General features: G+C 33.2%; 2 protein-coding genes across 4 annotated transcripts; one reads left to right on the top strand and one right to left on the bottom strand.

Moving 5' to 3' along the window:
* Nucleotides 1-245: 245 nt before the first annotated feature.
* Nucleotides 246-9,139, bottom strand: LOC138323905 (uncharacterized). 3 transcript variants are annotated; one of them, XM_069268834.1, is made up of 4 exons: nucleotides 9,004-9,139; nucleotides 6,187-6,417; nucleotides 3,974-4,738; nucleotides 246-2,005 (listed from the first exon to the last, which is right to left on the bottom strand). In XM_069268834.1, exons 2-4 carry the CDS (start codon nucleotides 6,407-6,409, stop codon nucleotides 1,683-1,685), a joined length of 1,311 nt encoding a protein of 436 aa, XP_069124935.1. In that variant the 5' UTR covers nucleotides 6,410-6,417; nucleotides 9,004-9,139; the 3' UTR covers nucleotides 246-1,682. The 3 variants fall into 3 exon arrangements, with proteins under 3 accessions (XP_069124935.1, XP_069124934.1, XP_069124936.1); XM_069268833.1 differs by having other exon boundaries at nucleotides 8,977-9,135; XM_069268835.1 differs by having other exon boundaries at nucleotides 1,863-2,294; nucleotides 8,977-9,135.
* Nucleotides 9,134-16,424, top strand: LOC138323907 (thioredoxin, mitochondrial-like). The gene is made up of 4 exons (XM_069268836.1): nucleotides 9,134-9,278; nucleotides 11,526-11,855; nucleotides 12,300-12,423; nucleotides 13,759-16,424. Exons 2-4 carry the CDS (start codon nucleotides 11,590-11,592, stop codon nucleotides 13,870-13,872), a joined length of 504 nt encoding a protein of 167 aa, XP_069124937.1. The 5' UTR covers nucleotides 9,134-9,278; nucleotides 11,526-11,589; the 3' UTR covers nucleotides 13,873-16,424.
* The last annotated feature ends 3,202 nt before the right edge of the window (nucleotides 16,425-19,626 follow it).

The following is a 19,626-nucleotide window of genomic DNA, read 5'->3' as shown; positions in this document are numbered from 1 at the left end:
AATGACATAAGAAACAATGAAATCGATATCATTTGTAATTATGAAATATTTATATTGATAAATGATTCAAATACTATTTTGTATTCAATGCAAGTTTTTTTCTTTAAATTTAAATTCACATTTCGTTGAGTGTCCATGGAAAAATTGAATGCTTGCATTGCAAACGCGACATATAGTAAATACTTATGTCATGATAAGATGATACACATAATAAATATTTGTTATTGTAAACAAAACAAGACACATTTATTCTGAGAAATGTATTTAATTCATTTTGAATTGTACAGAAATGTAAAAGGCATGCAATGTATAAAACTGGATAGATTGAAATCGGACTAAAGAATTTATAATATATCAATACCAATGTGGAGTCTTATGCTTAAGGCCAAAAAATAAGATGTCTGTTTAGAGTTTAACCTCCGAAACTATTTTTCCCCACTTTTCTATGAGAGAAAAAAGGATGAAAGTCGGGATTTCGATCTCAGACTCCAGTTCCGGCTATGATTTTAGAGTGAAAGACACTTAAAAAAATTCTCCCGACTGACCGACCCTATTTTTTGCTGTGTAACACTAAACAGACATATGTTTTTTAGCCTAATAAGGAATATACAAAATACATGCATATAAAGCTATCAAATCAAAAAAGATGTTTTAAATTTTAACTTTCCTCGACAAGCTTTATTGATGCTTTGTAAAAAGCTATTTCAATTAAAATTCAATTTAAACTCATCATAACTTTATGTCACAAAATTTCAGCAAGTCCATCAATCAGTTAATACAAGGATCAATTCCAGTTCATTTCGTACAGACTGAAATTTTTAAGATTTACTTGACACAGTTGTTTTTAATAGTTTGAGGTAATACTTAAATTGCAGATAACATCAAAAATCAACACTTCAAGATTAATATAGTCGAAATCATCAACTATGTATAAAATATCACAAAATAGTTCGTATCACAGATAGATATTAGACAGCTATGTGGAGTAAACATCGTACACAGTACAATAGTATGCCACACCATTCCACAGAACACATATAGAACAGAAACTTCGCCGACCTCAAAGTGATTTGTATTACCATGTCTTCTGTTAACTGTTATTTTCGTGGATACTTAATTTCGCAATTTCACGCGATTTAATTTCGCAACGATTGATTTTTCGCGGTTTTTAAATCGCTCGTAAAATACGCTAACTGCAATGAATACATGTTGGTTTCCAGTATTTATTTTCTTTGATGTGAAAATACAATATGATATGCAAACCTAAAGCATGCATTCATTACCCACACGTGACCTTAAATATTATATTTCATCTTCTTCCATAGACAAAAAAAGTATTCCTCTACAAATCACTCTTTATAGTATCGCTAGCTCTTCCTTGTCAGATACATACAATTATCGAAACATATATATAATACTGAAGAGTTTGTAGTGAATAAAGTTGTATATATTTATCTTCTTTTGGCAAAAGATAAGGCTATATGAAAAGGACTATACAATGATTGCACGTAAAATATATATAAAAATATTCTATGAAAAATATGAGGCGCAGCCATATAGCTTCTTAGTTTTTTCATACAAATATCCTGCTTCTGAGAGTCTCTTCGGGAAAAGCACCATTTATTTTATCAAAATATTGTTTTATTTTTTAGGAGGATTATTGAACCCCTGATTTATCAAACTCACTTTTTATTATAAAAGTCCCAGAATTCCTGGTCTCTCTCCTGTTTTGGTGCCAGTGTCACTTTTTCCGGTTGAGGCGGTGGCGGAGTGATTGGCGGTGTTTTGAAAACTATTTCCTCAAACGCAGGTTCTTCCGGTTTAGACTTTGGAGGTTGTTTCTTTGGTTTTGGTTTAGGCTTAGGCGGTTCTGTGGCAGTTTTTGGTTTTGGCCTCGCAGCGGAACCCTTTTCCCAGTTTCTCTCCGCTTTTGGCATAGAATTTAAGAACTCCCGAAACGATTTCCTCATCCTCTCATACAGAACATTTTGCTCCGCCCATGTACCTGATATGTAGGAAAAGTAGTACGAAAGTAGTCCTTCGTGTGCTTTTATGGAAGTAAGGTGCAACACAAAATGAATTCATATAAATATAAAAAGAAAACACACATACTCAATTACATATAAAGATTACTGAACCGAAATCTTATTTCGTATAAACTTGTTGGAAATTCGATTTATGTAGAATATGAATCTATGCTGCTTTCTGTTGTTTCTTAGCAAGTGTCTCCAAAAAGTAGGCTTCCCAAGCCTTTTTCATCCTCGTTTGTAGAACGTTATGTTCTGCCCATGTACCTAAAACAGACGAGAAGTGAAAGGTCCTTGTAGATGATATATTAGCAGTAAAACAAGCAAACAGATGGATAAGTGAAGTTTTGAAAATTTGAGATTTCGTTTTAATGATAGATTGAGAAGTTTTCGTTCGAAAATCTTATGTTTTGGTGGTTACGATATTCATTTGAATTTTCTTATATTTCTTAGAAGGTTTACGAACAAAAAAAGGTGATAGTAAAAATGATATCGAAAAGTGAGAAATCTCAAACATTCACTTGTGAAGAAATTCTATCTACGTGAAAAAGAAACAGTGAAAGGAAAATGATATTAAAACCTCAATATTTCCGCTCTCCAGAATCACAGATTCGAAAACAATTATAACGTGTTTAGATTGCCATCTTCTTCTGAAAATATTAAGCTTTAAGCCTACCTTTGCATCGGGACAATTCATAACAACATTGATCAGTTACAAAGTATTGCACGTTGAAACCTTTTTACCGAATATTCGGCTATTTACACGAGTCAAAATTGTCGTGATCGTACTATGTACTGAAAATGAGGTAATTAAATTTTGGCTGGTTTATATTTTCACGGCCTGGCTTTAAGACTTGAACTAAATAAATCATGATCATAACAATACCCAGGGGATTCTCGAAAATACCATCCCTACAAAATTAATATTGGTTCTTTGGTATTGCCACAACAATGTTCAGTGGTTTGCTCTGTGGCTCTATGCAATTGCATATAAATAGGATGAAAAAGATTCGACAGGCCTGCTCATCTGATAATTGATGCCACTTATAAATTAATATCGAGGAACGCGAACCGACGTTATAATCAATCACCTAACTTTTGATAGTTTTCTCCTTGCATGGACTTTGATAATCTTTTTTTTTCTCACTCGATGTGCAAGTTTGACAAGATATAGTAGACAGTAGTTTCTCAATAGAATTATAGTCCACGTAATCTTGATTCTAATAGGAAATATCATGAGTCTAAATAATGAATAAACAGCTGCAAAAAATACGGAGACGATTCTCAATCACAATATGGTTGTTTAATTTGTGCTCCTCAAGCTTAGTTTAATTGTTATACTAGTATAATAAAGTGAAACTAAGCTAACAAATCATAGCAATTAACACGTACTTTTTTCAATCAGGTTAGGCAGGATATGTGACAAAATGGTAAGAAGCAAAGCCTTTACACTCGAGCTAAATCTTCGTCAAACAAAGCAACAATATATTTGCGATGATTGTTTTTTCATACAGATAATATCGGTTAAGATGTAGGCAGATGATGTGGGAAGGCAGATAAGGAACAAAACCAAAGCATTTCGAATTTGACCTAGTTTACAATATTAAGTCTCGTTACAGATAATGCATCGTTTGGATAACCAGGTTTATAATCTTCAAGGGTTTGTTAAATATAACAATGCTTGTTTGAATATAGGCCTTGGTAAGTGCTTTTAATACATTAGAATACATAAAATGATATTTCATAAATTACCTTGTTAGATGATAAAAATATGGTGATTAAAGAAAATTATCTGAAGGAAATGGCAACGACGCAATCACGTGCAGATGTACAGCAAATGTTAACTGTGAAATATTAGCTGATAGTGACACACACACACACACACACACAAAATGGATACAAGCAGACGACACTCTGAAAATGAGCGACAAGAACCGGGTACTTACTGAGCTCGTCTCGTTGGTAACGCCATTGATCAGGATCGGGATACCTCCTAAGATGCACGCTGTCATCGTAGGCTAACTTCGTCATACTTTTCTTGTGGTTCATAGTGTAACCGGGAAAGATGTTTTGACGCATGGCATTTCCGAGCATTTCGTACTCTGGCTTTAGCTCTTTATCCATGTCAGGTATATCCAGATGTTTGCTTGGTCTCAATAGCCGCTGTCTTCGCAACTTCTGATCGTTAACAGTTTTTTCGACCTTTTTCTCATCCGATAAAAGAAAATCACAAACCCGACTACCGAATTGATGACGTATATTGGGAGGCAGTGGCACGACGCTACGAGGTTCCGCTGGACCCGCTGAAGCGTGACGTGGAGTTCCGGTTGGAGCCTTCCGGTGTCTTTCACTGTGACCTACATACGCTGGGTATTCTGTTTTTTCTCGTCTTACTGTCTCCATTCCTGGACGAAGAATGTCCCCACATAGACTATATTGATGAACAGGCGCTTTACTTCCATATTTGTCCCAATTATAACTATTACGTTCGTTTAATCCTATTCTATTCATTTCCTTGGCCATTTTTAAAGCGTTGTCCGACATAGCTAGTGGCGATCTACTGGAAGCTGCTCTTTGTGGCACACGATTAATTTTGTCCATTTCGAAATTTAAGGCATTGAATTCCATGTTTTCTATGGCCTTTTTTGTCTTCGAAATCTCTTCCTTCTGTTTTTCTATTTCTTCTTTAGTTGCTTCCACCACTTTATACTCTGTCAAAACAAAATTCTGTCAGTTATTGGACAGAAACAAACAACACTAAACTGAATTATATGTTAATTAAACTTCGAGAACAATACCTCTTAAAACAATAGGTCACGTTCTGGTCCAATTATTATAAGCATTGTTAGCTTAAGGCGATCTTAATCTAAATATCATTAAGAGAATGGGGAACACCCTAGAACTACAAGCCATTTTGATTTAAAAATGGCACACAAATTAAATAGTCCGACATAACAAAATATAGTCTGAAAATTTCATCATGGGCTGCTTTTGTAAATGATTGGTTCTCATTTCAACCCAGTACATGTATTTATGTTTTTACGTGAAGAAATTCCAAAGCTAATCATGTTCTCCTCTACACGCTAATCATGTTCTCCTCTACACGCTTTATGTCTCCTATACACACATGAAATATAAAATGTGACATTGTTAGTCGACTGTGTTACAACACATGGAATGAACACTTATAGAATAGAATATAGAAAATTTCCAGTACAGGAACTACTTAGTTCCTCTACACCGGACTAATAAATCCTTAAAGTGGTTAAATTCATATTCCGGTTATGGTAGCCTTATAGTTAGATCGTATTTCATGATTTTTCCAATTATTATCCTGTCTTTTTAAGACAGTTTGTGTTGGGTGCTGAAACAACTTTATCGGTAGACTGTTCCACAGCTTCACCGTTCTTATTATGTAATTATTACTACGCAATAGTATCCTGGGTTGCCGTGGTAAGATCATTTTTGTATTTCCACTGATGCTTAGTCTAGTTTCAACATTTTCCTTTGTTGATTGCAATGATATGGAACCACAGGGACCTGGGACGATTTTTTAACCAACAGTATACACACATATATGTATATACTGTTGGTTAAAAAATCGTGTCAGGTCCCTGTGTATGGAACGGGTGTTTTGTTTCCTGTAAGACCACAGCCTCACAAACCACAGAGACATTCACAAGCATAGCACATTGCATAAAGTGGAGGTCATCCTTTAAATTTAGCATCTTAGCAACTATTTGAAAAATGTAATGCTTTGTCCATTCTCCACCCTGTACGTAATCTTATAAACAATACACAAATAGAATTTGAATTTGATCGTAAAGGGAATTTTAACATAATACATATGATATATGATGGAACAATACTAACTGTTATCAATCTATTAAATAGTTCATCATATGCATTGCACAAATTATATTACCATGGAGAGATATACGTGGCAGTCGAGAGAATTATTCTGAGATTGCAAATGCAAGTTGATCTCGCGTGCATTCAAGATCAGCCGCCGTCACATCAAATTAATATATTTCTCTAACTATAATGGAGCAAACAACATACAGTTCATTAGCTCTGACTAGATCGAAATATCCATGTGCTATTATCGATATTTACTTCAAACATCGTGTTGAATATAAATATTTTGGATATAGCTCACCTTTCAGTTGCGACCGGAAGTCGTCGGGGAGTTGGAATCGCCCTTTCCTGCGGGGCTGTTTGCCAGCCTTTGAGATGTCAATCTTCTGAATTTGGTCCATTTCTTTCTGATTATGTATCTCCAGTGTGGACCCAAACAGAGAGTGCTTTGGCATGGCTTCCGTCCGCCGAGCTTTGGCGAGCTCCGCCAGGTCAACTGGCGACGCTGCTGATACGGTCGCCATCTTGCTCTCTGAAATTGAGAGATATCAAAATTAGTCTACAATACATTTAATTTTTTATTTGTCATTACAACTGTCGTCACTTAATCATCAATATTTTGTATTATTCAAACTATATGAGTAATTTTCAAATATGAAGAGCGATGATCCGTAATATTGACATTACACATGTAGCTCTAAAACCTCTAAATAGATAACAATGTCGTCTTCAAACAAGTATAGTAAGTCGGGTACAAATATTCGTTCTATTATTAATCACAAATGGCGAATTAATTTGGGATCCTATAAATGTTCTATTAGGTGTATATGTTCTCCCTAAATGGCATTCATTCTTCTAACGGCGGTCCTTGCCACAATACCACAGTACCTTTATTTTGTCTTTAAACTAAAGTTAAGCGTCCGTCCCAAGAGGAAGATTATTTCTGTCCTCTTGGCAAAATTGATAGGAGGATATGACAACGATCCCATTAAGGGACTACGATTCTGGTATGACAACTTTAAAAAAGGGACCGCTGCCAGAATCTTGCCAGTATGGCTTGACTGGAGACGAAATAGTTTGAAAAAGCTGACCGAATTATTTTCGGCTTAAGATATCTAGTATGTTGGTAGGAGATTACGCGATATAAAACAAACTGAAATGTTGTTTTTATTCACTGAGGATTTCAAAATGAAAAAAAATACAACTTCAAAAGTCCACCTGTCCTTTCCATCTTGATATTTGATTTATACTCAAATACTATATTATAAGGTAAGACCTAAAATATTCAAACTATAGAATGTAACAGTATGATCAGAAAACAAAAGGAACTTTATAACTTATCAAAATATACTGTATTTATAAATCGAGAAGAACATTATTCGTGACTACGCACAATGCATATTAATGATTTCCTAATATGTCAGTTATTTTGGGTGTTGAAAGTTGTCTCTTAATTAATAACATAGTTAGTGCTTGTTGATGAACTTCAGCTGTCGATACTGCATGTTGGTCTCATTTACCCGTTATAAAACTCGTCACAACTATCGTTGGTAGTCTTACACGGCCCTTTCCCTCAATCATCTATGTGCATGACCTTCCGACATATGGTTTTTCAAATGATAAGAGACTATAAGGAATTCAATGATGAATCATAAAGGGCAAATGATATTAAAAGGTTCAAGATAGATTTTACCTAGTTTTTCTTGTTTTTCTATGTACATGAAGATGACCATTGTGAAAGAGATATTTATACTGTTTGAAGTTTATTTAAGGAATAGATGTTTATTTTATTGGGGTTATGAGGGTATAATGATAATGGAGCACGTGTAAATTATGTAATGTGTAAATTATGTAACCCCGGTGAATTTATATATATATGGAACAAAGAAGTAATTCTAACCGTGTGGACAAAAAAATTGTCAAATTTTCAAGACGATCTGCCCCTTTATCAAGACACACAAAACGAACACGATTACATGATTTTACACGAACAGTAAAACGGGACAATGAAAGAAGACAAATATTTAACAGCGCAATTAACCCTTCGGCAAGTGGCAGCTGAAGGTCGGATCTACCAAAAACTAAAAGTAGCCATGCAGTTCGGCAAAACGCTACAATATCAGTATCAAGTTTATGTTCCTCTGGAGAACTAGTATTTGGAAATAAATAGAAACACCTTTATTTCGGAAACAATTTATCTATATTTTAAATGTGAAGATACAAGATAAATTCATAAGTTGATCTTACATTTGATTTAAATACGGAATTAAACAACTTTTAAATGAAATATTTTCTTTATTCAGTATATTGGTGGTATCATGCCAATATTTATATAATGTAATACATATTTGAGCAAAATACAATAAACCTACAATAAAATAATGTGTTATAAAATCTTTGGTTAAGCACTGATGATTTTTATATCATAAACGTGTACGTGTAGAGACAACATCCTTTAATTTATTATAAACGATTACATATACATTCAAGTACTAAATATTTTATATAAAGTTCATTGACTGTATCTAGTCTAAGTCGGGCCAGGTAAATTTATCACCTGTGACAGAGGTCTCGTGCTATCGGATCAACAGGTTATCGTATCGAATCGTAACGCATTATCTGATTGATTTGTCTGTTGTTCTTTTACTGATTAATAGATCAAGCCTAATTAAACGGTCGTGTGATCCTGAATGAGATTCTGTAGAATTGCCATAACTTCGTGTATTAATTGTAAATTTGATTGACAGAAATCATATTTCTACACGTGTGTCGTTTAACATCTGCTCCGTGAACGTACACACGTATACATACATATGCACATACTCACATACATATATTATGGTACTGTACCATTATAAGGAAAACAGTGCAGTCCTACAGTATTTGTTATTACATCTGATGTTAATCTCGACTTTAAGTTAAATGTATCATGAAATATTAAGTGGTCATTAGGTGGCCATGCATAATTAATCAGTATTCAAGGTAATAACGCATTTGCACACTTGTTAAATATACTGATTGCCAAATGTGTCAATCAGATACAATCAGATAAAAATACTAATGACATAGCTTAATGTCGATGGGAGCATACCTCACATCCCTCGAGCACCCGTCTAACCTGTTTCTGTCGCTGCAACCGTCGACAGAACGAGAGAAAGTCGTTATTCTCTCCGCTAATGACACTTTATATTCACCAAGCACGCTATTGTCGTTGTTAGGGGGCGTTCCCAACAATTGATTGACGTAATCACAATTATCGTTCGATAGTACTCGGATTGTCTGGTTAGTATAGAGGAAATCGTCAGAAATATTCCGATGGATAAATTGTTGCACATTAATTGTGACGTAGTACACACTTCCGGCTGTATTCCGTGAAGGAGATAAGCTATCAAGGTAAGCTTATTTTTGATTATTTTCTCTTGTACCAGAAATGACGCTACGAAATAGAAGAATCTTACGGAACAAAATTCAATATGTATGTTTTACAGCATAATTATTGATGCAAACGATTATGACATTTTTTGAAGTCTCAAGATTTGTCCAAAAAAAAATCAAATACAGCGGATTACATCTGCAGCGCTGTTTCGTCAGATTTTGTCAAACACGCAAAACACTTTAAATGTCAATAAGTGCATATATTTGATTTGTCACTATGTTCATCGGTAATCAAATAGAGATTGAACAGTGTTTTGATTAGCGTTAGCGCTACATGTAGAATATGTCTGTATCCCATTGCGTTCATACCACCTTTAACTGTTTAACGCAATCAAAACACTGTTCAATCTATATATTTACATAAATAAATCCACTTTTACGTCAAATTGAAAACGGTGATGGTTGCTAAGTTGGGTAACTACGGTAGTCAGGATGACCAAAGATATAGTTCCGATTGTTGAATGTTATAGCTGCAGTTTGGTTTGAAATACAACAATGACACTTTTCAATTATTTTCATAATATATTTTTTTTTCAATTTGATAATATATCAATAATGTCCAATTCGAATAAAAATTGAGATGACAAATGCGGAACGACTACCGGTATGCATCGTTGTCAGGGTAGTGATGCGGTCCGGAGTGGAGCGAGCCGCCATACTTGATTTTTAACTGAGGAAAGTTACTGTGATATAGCCTATTGATGGTATGACCGTTGAGCTGCTGAATGCTTGTCATGTATGTATCGGTCTAAGAACGTGATTTAGACTAAATTCTTCATAGTCTTTACTTTTATTTTATTGTACGGAGGTTAGACAAGTGTTTTCCTGTGTGTAGGCCTATTTTGAATGCAAAGACGGGGCTATTTAAAACTGATGATACTGTTTCGGATAGGTTACCTGTAATGGTTTTTTTCTGGAAACCTATACGCTGTATATGATCTGTTAACCTATTGTTCGCTTAGACGCTCCCAGAATTGTTCACCGACAATCAGATGTTCTGTACACACATACATGTAGGCCTACATCTGACGTAACTATGGGATTCCCCGAACATTCCTGAGGGAAGCCCCCCGGTTGTATCTCCGACCAGCAATTCATTTTGTAGTTTATTACCGTTACAATGCTTGATCACATCTTTTGTTTTGATGTAAAATACATATTTAATTGGATCTAATAAAAACTCCTTATTGTTGTTTTGAAATCCATCAACTTATTACGCAAAATCTTATCGAAGCGTGAACTAGAAGTAGTCCGAACCTGCACTGCGTTTGTATTCATACGTCATTGCGATTACGCTAATTTGAACCTAACTCCCCTCCCGTTGACTATACAGGGGCATATGTAAATAAAATCGTTTACATGCATTTTTCTTTGCTCTCAGACCACATATCTCGTGTGTTTAGTACGACTATATCACAGGGCAGTCAGGTCTGGTAACACCGCTAAATAAAAAAAAAAAAAAAATTCCGGTGAGTTTTTAAAAAACCCTCGTTGCGTTTTTTGGTACTCGCATCCATTCATCCTCGCGATCGTGTTCTGATGAAAAAGATATAAAATCCAAAATTTCCATTTGAAATACATGTATGCCACACACAGTGTATCTTGTTGTTTATGAGCCGACTAAGCACTATTAGTCAAATCTAGATATAGCTAGAAAATTATCAGAAAATAAACACTGGTTCTATTTCCATGATGAGCTACATGTACAAGGATTTAATTGTAAAGGGGGAAATATTCCTCACATACATCAGAAAAAAACCAACATACATTTTCTGTGGGATTCTACAATATGTAGGTGAAAATGTAGCAACCAGACCTGGGAACAAACCCAGAACCTAGCAACACTATATATCCAGATAAACTGTACTCTACTCATCGAGCTATCTGGACACTGATAATCGTTTAGTCCAATACAGGGTTTCGAGATCCCAAAACAACATGCATTGATAAACCCTAACCCTGCGATTGGGGTATAACGTCTTATTTTTAAGAGCATAATGTCATTTTTCTACTCAAGAATATGACGTCAATTTTGGGCACAAACTAATGAGGTAAAAATCAAAATGATATTTTCACTGTCAATGCTGCATTCCGATTGGTGAAAAAATTGAGATATTTTCATTCGAGTGAAGTATTTCACTTTTATGTTCACTTTAAAACCTTATATTCACTGCTGAAAATGTAATTATATCTGTTATATTACAGTTCTAGTTCCAATCAGCTTGTTCAACAAAATCCAGAAATCAAGGGAGATAATTCAACAAAAGCCATGGCAAGTCGTTTTCTCACTCGTATGTCAGCCAGACTTGGAACACAGATGAAACCATGGAGGACATCAAATATGACATATGCTGTCTTGCAAAGGTGTACACAAAATAAAATCCTGGTCACGGCACCAAAAAGTTTGTCAACAACACCAGCCAGAATGTGTTTAGTTCAACCTAAGTTTGAGGCGTTCAATGTTCAAGATACAGATGACTACAAGAAGAGAGTGATCGAAAGTAATATACCTGTGGTAGTGGACTTCCATGCATCGTAAGAAATGTTTTCTTCTTAAAAAGAAACTTTTGAAATATTGTCAATAATATTTAGTTATTCAGACACTGGGTCTATATTTAAAGAAATTGCATTGTATGTATGATATTCACTAGCATTAATCCCTGTCATAGTAGACTTCAAAATGATAGGATTATTGTTTATATATACTATACATTCAACAAACATTTTTGGGCTTACCGGTGTAGACTTCAAAATGATAGGATTATTGTTTATATATACTACATTCAACAAACATTTTTGGGCTTATGTACATGTATTATACAATTATATTATGTCTAATTTTGCTACTTACAAATAAAAGGATATAATACATATGGTATTGGTAGTGGGTGAATGAACCAAATTTTGTTACTTTTTTGCAGGTCATTGATTTAGTTATATTGACAAATTTATCACAAGTCTTCTTTTTTTCACAACTAGATGGTGCGGTCCATGTAAGCTGTTAGGTCCACGATTGGAATCTCTTATCTCAAGTAAAGGAGGAAAAATTGCCCTGGCCAAAGTTGACGTAGATGACAACACAGATTTAGCTATTGAATATGGGGTAAGGCAGTCACTTATTAATTTTTGTGTGAGCATACTTAGAAGCATTCTCAATACTCAAGGGGCTCGGATTTTTCAGTATTAGCTAGGTCACTGTTATTTGTAATATGCATTGTATTGATGGAAAAAAACTAGATAACATGTATATTGTAAAAAATAATTGAGCTTCTTAGCATAGAAGACATGGAAATCTATAAGGAATTTAAGTAAGGAAGATTTAATTGCCAATAGCCTGTAATTCATATTTAAAAAAATGGATGAATTATCATGTTTGAGTGCAGATGAAGGAAATATTTGATCTGAACTTTATTTACCGTAATAACATATCCTTGTAAGTGTTCCTTTCCATTGTATAAAAGTACATATGCATTGGAATTATGTATACATTGTATATATATTAATTATGGACCTTAGTTAAGGTCCATATAGTGTTATATCTTCCGCATAGAATAAAAAATGACCGAGGCTGTAGCACGAGTCATTATTTTATATTCTACAAGGGCGATATAACACCATGAACTGAAACAAAGGTCCTTAATTTGTACATCTGTTGTTGTTTCTTTTAAGTTGTATTTCCTGTCATTTTCACCATCACTAACTGTTATAAAACATACAATGTACATGTATGATCGTTCAGACCCATAACCGTGTACAAACGTTAAAAATCAATATTTTAATTAAATTGTTGAAAAACTTTGCAAATACGAACTTCACAAAAGTTGGTTAATATCACAAGTTTAAAACTTACGGAGGCAGAGAAAAATATGTAGAACACTCTAAATACTTTTCCATGCCAAAATACAACAAGTCGCATACCATTCAACTTTAAAAATGAATAATTTAAACTTAATTGTTTAATAACTTTTCGAATATGAACTTTTACTAAAGTCGGTAAATATGGAAAATTTAAAAGAGGCGGAGAAAAATATGTAGAACACTTTAAAAACTATTTCTATGTCCAAAATATACAGCAAGTCACAGACCATACAACTTTTAACAAATGTCAAAAAATAATCTGTGTATTTTAATTACAAGAAAAGCACTGGTCAAAGAACATCACCCTGAAAAATGCAGGAGTTGGGCAATGAAATTGGCTAAGGAATATAATGTTGACTTGGTGTTTCTAAAAAGTGAAACATCAAGTCAATATGCTATATATTGAATGCTACATGACCATGTATTAGCCAATGTAAATAATAGAAAATCAGAGAATATCCCATATAACCAGCTATACTCATTGTGATGCAATGCTATATATATTTTAAACTTCCAAGGTTTAACAGCTTTTGACAAGAACCGAGATGGCATGCTGTATAACTTTTTTTTTCTCGTACAGGTAAACAGTGTACCCACAGTTCTTGGGATAAAGAATGGAAAGGTTCAGGATAAGTTCATCGGCCTACAGGAGGACGATATTCTTGACTCTTTTATTGAGAAGTTAATCCACTAATTAAAATGAAACTTGATAAAGACAACGAAAAACAAAATCTTGTATAAATCATCTTAGTGTATAATGAGATAATTTAGATGATAAATTGGAATTAATATTCCGTCATTGCATATTGCAGAGTTATCTTCCCTTGTAGTAGGTATTAATTGTGACATCACATGTAAACTTGCAATCTTGACATCATATTTTTCAGAGAAAATAACAAGAATTTTGTTTACAAAATTTGATATTTTACCTCAACAAGGGAGACAACTCTGCAAGATGTCGAGAAAAAAGAGTTTATCAAGGAAACATAGATGTATTTATGATTTAAAACATTTTATCTAAAAAAAAATCATGAAAATAACTGTGGGGAAAATAAAGATTTTTTGTTTGTTTAAAAAGACAAATGAATTGAAGCAAGTCATTTTGTTATGAAATAATAATTTATATGTGTATGAAGGGTTTTATTCTTTGTATATAAAGGATGCAGTGTTGTGAAGATTTCCATGCATTATTATTTTTTTTTCTAAACCAATTTTGCTTTTTTATTTTGGCATTATCTGTGTTTAACTCTTTAAAAAACTATCCACATAAGTGTCAAGTAATGATTGTTTCTTGTGAATATTAAGTTAGATTGATTGATGACAAATGAATATGATATTGTGATGTGTCACAAAGATATTAATGCTAATTATAACACAGAATGAATGAGATGTACGAAACTTAATGTACAATTAGAAAATCTGATGTTTTAAACTATGTTTACCTATACTTTAGATTTATTAGACAGCCTGAAAGATACACATATCTTTCAATGTGTATACATGTACTGTTGAAGAAGGTCTGCATACAGGAATGTACATGAATATTTAAATCAATGTCAATGTCAATTTTTTGGCAGGGAAATTGTTTTTGTTCTTGCATGTTATTTTCTTGACAAAATGTGTGTTATGATTCAAACATGTAATAATGATAATAAAAGCCCTTCTGTGTTTCATTTTCCTTTATCAGTAAATATATTAAAACATTTTTTGATGTATAATAAATTATAATGTATACATTATTACAATGTAATTTGTTTGTATACTCAAGAAAGTCATTTCAAGGCATACTGTAAGTATATACTTAAACTTTAAATACGTGTATAAGCAATGATTTCATTCAAGTTAGAAACAATTCGTAATATAAGGAAACTTTGATAAGATGTTTTCTTACAAAAATGCTGGTACAAGAATGTTTACTTTGTGTAATTTGTACAAATTCTGTACATGCATATGAAAAGATTACAATTCTGTAGTGCTTAAAAGTCAAAGTGATATGATGATTGTATAGATCACTTTTCTTACATAATATTAACATGCTTTTCCTCACCATATATTATGTTTAATTGATATACTGCAGACAAAAAAAATTATCATTTGTACCTGTATCATGCAACTTTCTTTATGAGTTAATATTCTAATTAGAGTTACCTCTCTTTGTATATCTAGTTCATGAGGATGTTGACAAGCTTTAATAAGGATTTTAAAAAAATACACTTGCAACATTTCCAAGTCTATAGTTTGTGCTCCACCGCTGATAAATGGTATTTTTTAATTATCAAAAACAGCAGCAGATGATTTAGTATTTTATTCAGTTACAAAAGTTACTTACTTTACACCATTACCGCCATTTAAAAGTTTGAGCTTCTAATTTTACTTCAAGTTAAAAATATAAAAATAGTTAATTGCATCCCGAAAAAATTTCTGTGGCACTACATTCTATATGGAATGAAGTACTGATTGCTCATGACCTAAAGGCAAAATAAATTATTTTATATTATATTTTGTGTTAATTAGACTTATGTATACACGATTAAACACTAATTATTGTTCAAATGATGAATATTATTTATGCTCTGTCAGCGGTGGAGCATCTTTAAAATAACATATCTGTTCATTTCACATTCCCTGATACACCGTGTAGAACAATATAATCTTGTAATATGTCACTACATGCACGCAGAACACTCTCTGTATGAATAAAGAGTTTCTGGTCGAGAAATATTCAAAATTATGATTAAATTATTCCTACATGTACACGTAAACATAGTCCTTGTCCTGTCTATATATCTCACAACACTCACCAGATAACCATTCCTACTTAATTATCTTTATCCCTAAAAGCCATTGCCCCTTTAAACAACTCTAAAATGTGCATGAAATGAATAGTCATACATATTTTAATTTGATGAAGATCTTTTGAGGGGGAGGGTGCACCTGGCAGCACTGATGTTATAACAGTTGTTATAACCGCTGGATGTTTTAGATGTTTACTAGATTCTACTTATGGACATGTCAAGTTTGCCTATATATGCACTTTACTTTCTAAACAATTTTTGTAAATATTTTAGTCATTATGGTTGGTACTACATGTATGATGCTGATTTGTGTCGGAACTTGCGATGATGTAGTGATCATAAATATGATGTTATTCAAAAGTGTATTATGAAAAACCGAAAGCATTAACGAGACATGTGATTATATTGAAGAAAATAAGCAAATGAATAAATAAATACATTGAAATTGTAATACCTGGTTCATTTTAGTAATATTGTAATGCAATTGTAACTAGGAGTGTCACGGTTAACCGAAACATTCAACCGTACGGTTCGGTTTGGTACGATGATTCTTATTGTCGGTTCGGTTCATTAAAAAAATAAATGTCCTATCATACCTGTAATTTACGTGTATAAACTGTATTGCTGATTATTTCATTGAAAATACGGCGAAATTGTTTGTCAGAATCCCGATAAATACACCTGTTGACCACAGGGATCTGAGAATTAGTTACATAAGTTATAATCATGGACCCACCAGAGTGCCCCAAGACCATTTTAGACGTTTAAGAGCTCTAGATAAAAATAAAAACGATAAAAATCATACTCTACATGGTACTATATACGAGAAGGGTTAGACACAAATATCTAACCCGCCTACCTTTAACGGCTATACAAACACATTTCTAGTACATCGTCATAAAAGCGGTTACTACCGTTGGAAAGAGCGAATAATTTTTCCTTTCGAAATCATCCTACACATCTATACGAAAACTCGCGACAAAATTATTATCCGGTGACCTCATAGTCATAATTTATGAATACATGTTCTATTTTCGTTGAGGTTGGACATGCACATTTTAAATAATAGTTACACAATATACATTTTGCCTTTTGACTTCTTCTTGATGTGTACCTTGTGAAGTTAAAATATCTTGAAAATGTTAAAATATCAGTCAATCGATGCCTAGATAAATATATTATGTAAATTTTGACCGCCTTTACATTTCTCCGCTTATTTGCTTCACATAATCGATGAAAATGAACAAAAAAATCTTGGCCATTGAAAATAATGATCTTGAATTTCGACATTCATTTTCTATTTTTTTCCAAAGTTAGATCGAGTCCTTTGGAAAGTGGTTGTCGAGATCTAGTTTGTAGTGTTGGACTACGTTATGATAAACGAGTTCTAATGGGGTCACTTATCAACGGGGTCCATTTTCAACGGGTCGGTGTGAAAAGTACTCTTAAAGTTCATTTGGGGTCATTTTTTCAACGTTGAAAAATGACCCGAGTTCATGTTTCTACGGGGTCCGTTTTCAACGTTACCGGCATAAAACACGTTCCTCAGTTGTAATAACACTAAGTATCTTGTAATAATCCAATATCCTCAATTTTTATCCTGCCTAAAATTTGAATTTTTTGCTTGAAAATCAATTTGTAATAAAAAAATAATCAGAAGATATATTTTTAATTAGGTATAAAATAAAGATTAAAATGTCTTTTAAAAGATTAAGATGATTTAAAAAAAAAAAATATATATGTTTAAAAAGTAGAAACAAGCTTAAGGGATTCCCTTGCCATATACTCAAAGTATTGTGAGAAAAACATCATTTTAGGCCCATTATGCCTTTAAAAAAATACAAAATAGATAAAAAGCACATATTAAGTAGTTATGTACCTAGAACTTAACACTGCAAGATTTGGAAAAAAAAAAAAAAAAAAAAGAAGAAGAAAAATCAGGGCGTGGGCGGATTTTACAACCCCACCTCTAGCTCTGAGTGTCTGACATAGCTGAAATTAATACTAGTAGAGACCACAGTTATAGTTTATCTAATTGTGCCCCTAGCAGCTAGACTGCTCTAACACTATTTTCAGACGTTTTAGGGGTCCAGATCAATAAAAGATAAAATCATACTTTACATAGTAGTATATACGTATGTAGTACGAAATAGAGTATGATTTTTGCCGATTTCTTTTTATATCAGAGCCTCTTTCCTTCCTCCCTCAAAAATAAATAAATGACAACAAATCCTACCCGAACTACCCGCTACATATTTTGGTCCGAGTGCCAGGGTACACGGGGAATAACTCGCACATTCTTACTTAAAATTACACTTGCGTTATCTCCCTTTAACTACACCTATTTGAAAGCGGCAAATTCGTGATTTTTATGGGTTTTTTTTACTAGAGCAGGTGTTACTGTCGGATACGATTGATTCCGATGAGGGAGGAAAGTTGGAGTATTCGGGGAAGAACACCTACCCAACTACAGTTGTGCGACATAATTGAGTTGGCAAAAGTTAATTTTACTATCTGCATTGCATATTCATACCATTTGAACTTTCAAATGACAATTTAAGGAAACTAAAAATTAATCTAACTATTTTTTTATATATCTCGTCGCCTGCAATAAAGTCATCAATAAATATAAGTCTGTTTTTTTCCGATGGTGTTTTAGGTAAGCTTATATTTTGTGCTGTTATCGCTTTATTTATTTAAAGATGCTCCACCGCTGACAAATGGTATTTGTTCACTATCAGAAACAGGAGCAGACGATTAAGAATTTTTCTTCAGTTACCGAAAAATACTTTCTTTACACCATCAACACCATCCAAAAGTTTGCAAGTAAAGCTAGCATTAATTTCCGGTTAAGACGCACTTCCGAAGCAACCGGAGCTACTGAGAGCAGATGTAATACCCGATGTCGTTCAGTTTGCTTCCGAAGGAGCTAAAAATTATAATCTCTTACCCATTTTAGCTATGTCTTTTGTTTTTAACATGAAACTTAAACTAAACACTTGGTATTGGATGTAGCAATTTCAGAATATATTTGATTTTTAATTTTTAATTACCTATATCTACTAGAATCGTGATTCGGATAATTTAGCTTCACATTCTACATAAAAATCCGTACCCCTGGTATCCGTGGTAATATATGTAAATGATAAAATTGAAACTTTTAGAAGAAATATTTAAGATTTTAAAAGTCTAATAATCTAAACATGTACTTTTGTTTAATATCAATTTTTCTTTTTTGTTTCTATCTGTGTACAGTTTAATAGAGTTGTAATCTAATGTATCGATGTATTGGATCGTGTATATATGTGAAATGTATCGCGATATTGAAACATTATACATGTAGTTGTCTCCCTTAGCCAACGTCACCCATCAATGTAGATTTTATATACGTGTTAGCTACATTTACATATTATGTATATCGTGATATGTATCATATTATGACTCTTTATCGCGATAATCGCATCGGCTTAATTACTGTACCTTGCGTTACACAACACATTGTATGATATCATATAGAAATTTCTGTTCAAAGTTTTAGAAATTTAGATTACCTATGTTTATTGCAGGGCCAGGTGTATCTTAGGCTTTTCGATATGAACCTTTATGTCCCTGTATAGATATCCGTGTAATGGTTGGAAAGCTTCCACCAGGGT

This window comes from Argopecten irradians, chromosome 5, assembly GCF_041381155.1.
Source record: "Argopecten irradians isolate NY chromosome 5, Ai_NY, whole genome shotgun sequence".
Classification (NCBI taxonomy): Eukaryota; Metazoa; Mollusca; class Bivalvia; order Pectinida; family Pectinidae; genus Argopecten; species Argopecten irradians.
This window is presented reverse-complemented; position numbering and strand designations above follow the sequence as displayed.

Bases quoted from the DNA above. Each gene is read 5' to 3' on its own strand.
- LOC138323907 (XM_069268836.1), top strand. From the start codon at position 11,590: ATGGCAAGTCGTTTTCTCACTCGTATGTCAGCCAGACTTGGAACACAG. The intron at 11,856-12,299 runs GTAAGAAATGTT...TTTCACAACTAG, and splicing joins GTAGTGGACTTCCATGCATC to ATGGTGCGGTCCATGTAAGC. The intron at 12,424-13,758 runs GTAAGGCAGTCA...TTTCTCGTACAG, and splicing joins ATTTAGCTATTGAATATGGG to GTAAACAGTGTACCCACAGT.
- LOC138323905 (XM_069268834.1), bottom strand. From the start codon at position 6,409: ATGGCGACCGTATCAGCAGCGTCGCCAGTTGACCTGGCGGAGCTCGCC. The intron at 4,739-6,186 runs GTGAGCTATATC...TTGTTTTGACAG, and splicing joins CTTCCGGTCGCAACTGAAAG to AGTATAAAGTGGTGGAAGCA. The intron at 2,006-3,973 runs GTAAGTACCCGG...CCTACATATCAG, and splicing joins TTACCAACGAGACGAGCTCA to GTACATGGGCGGAGCAAAAT.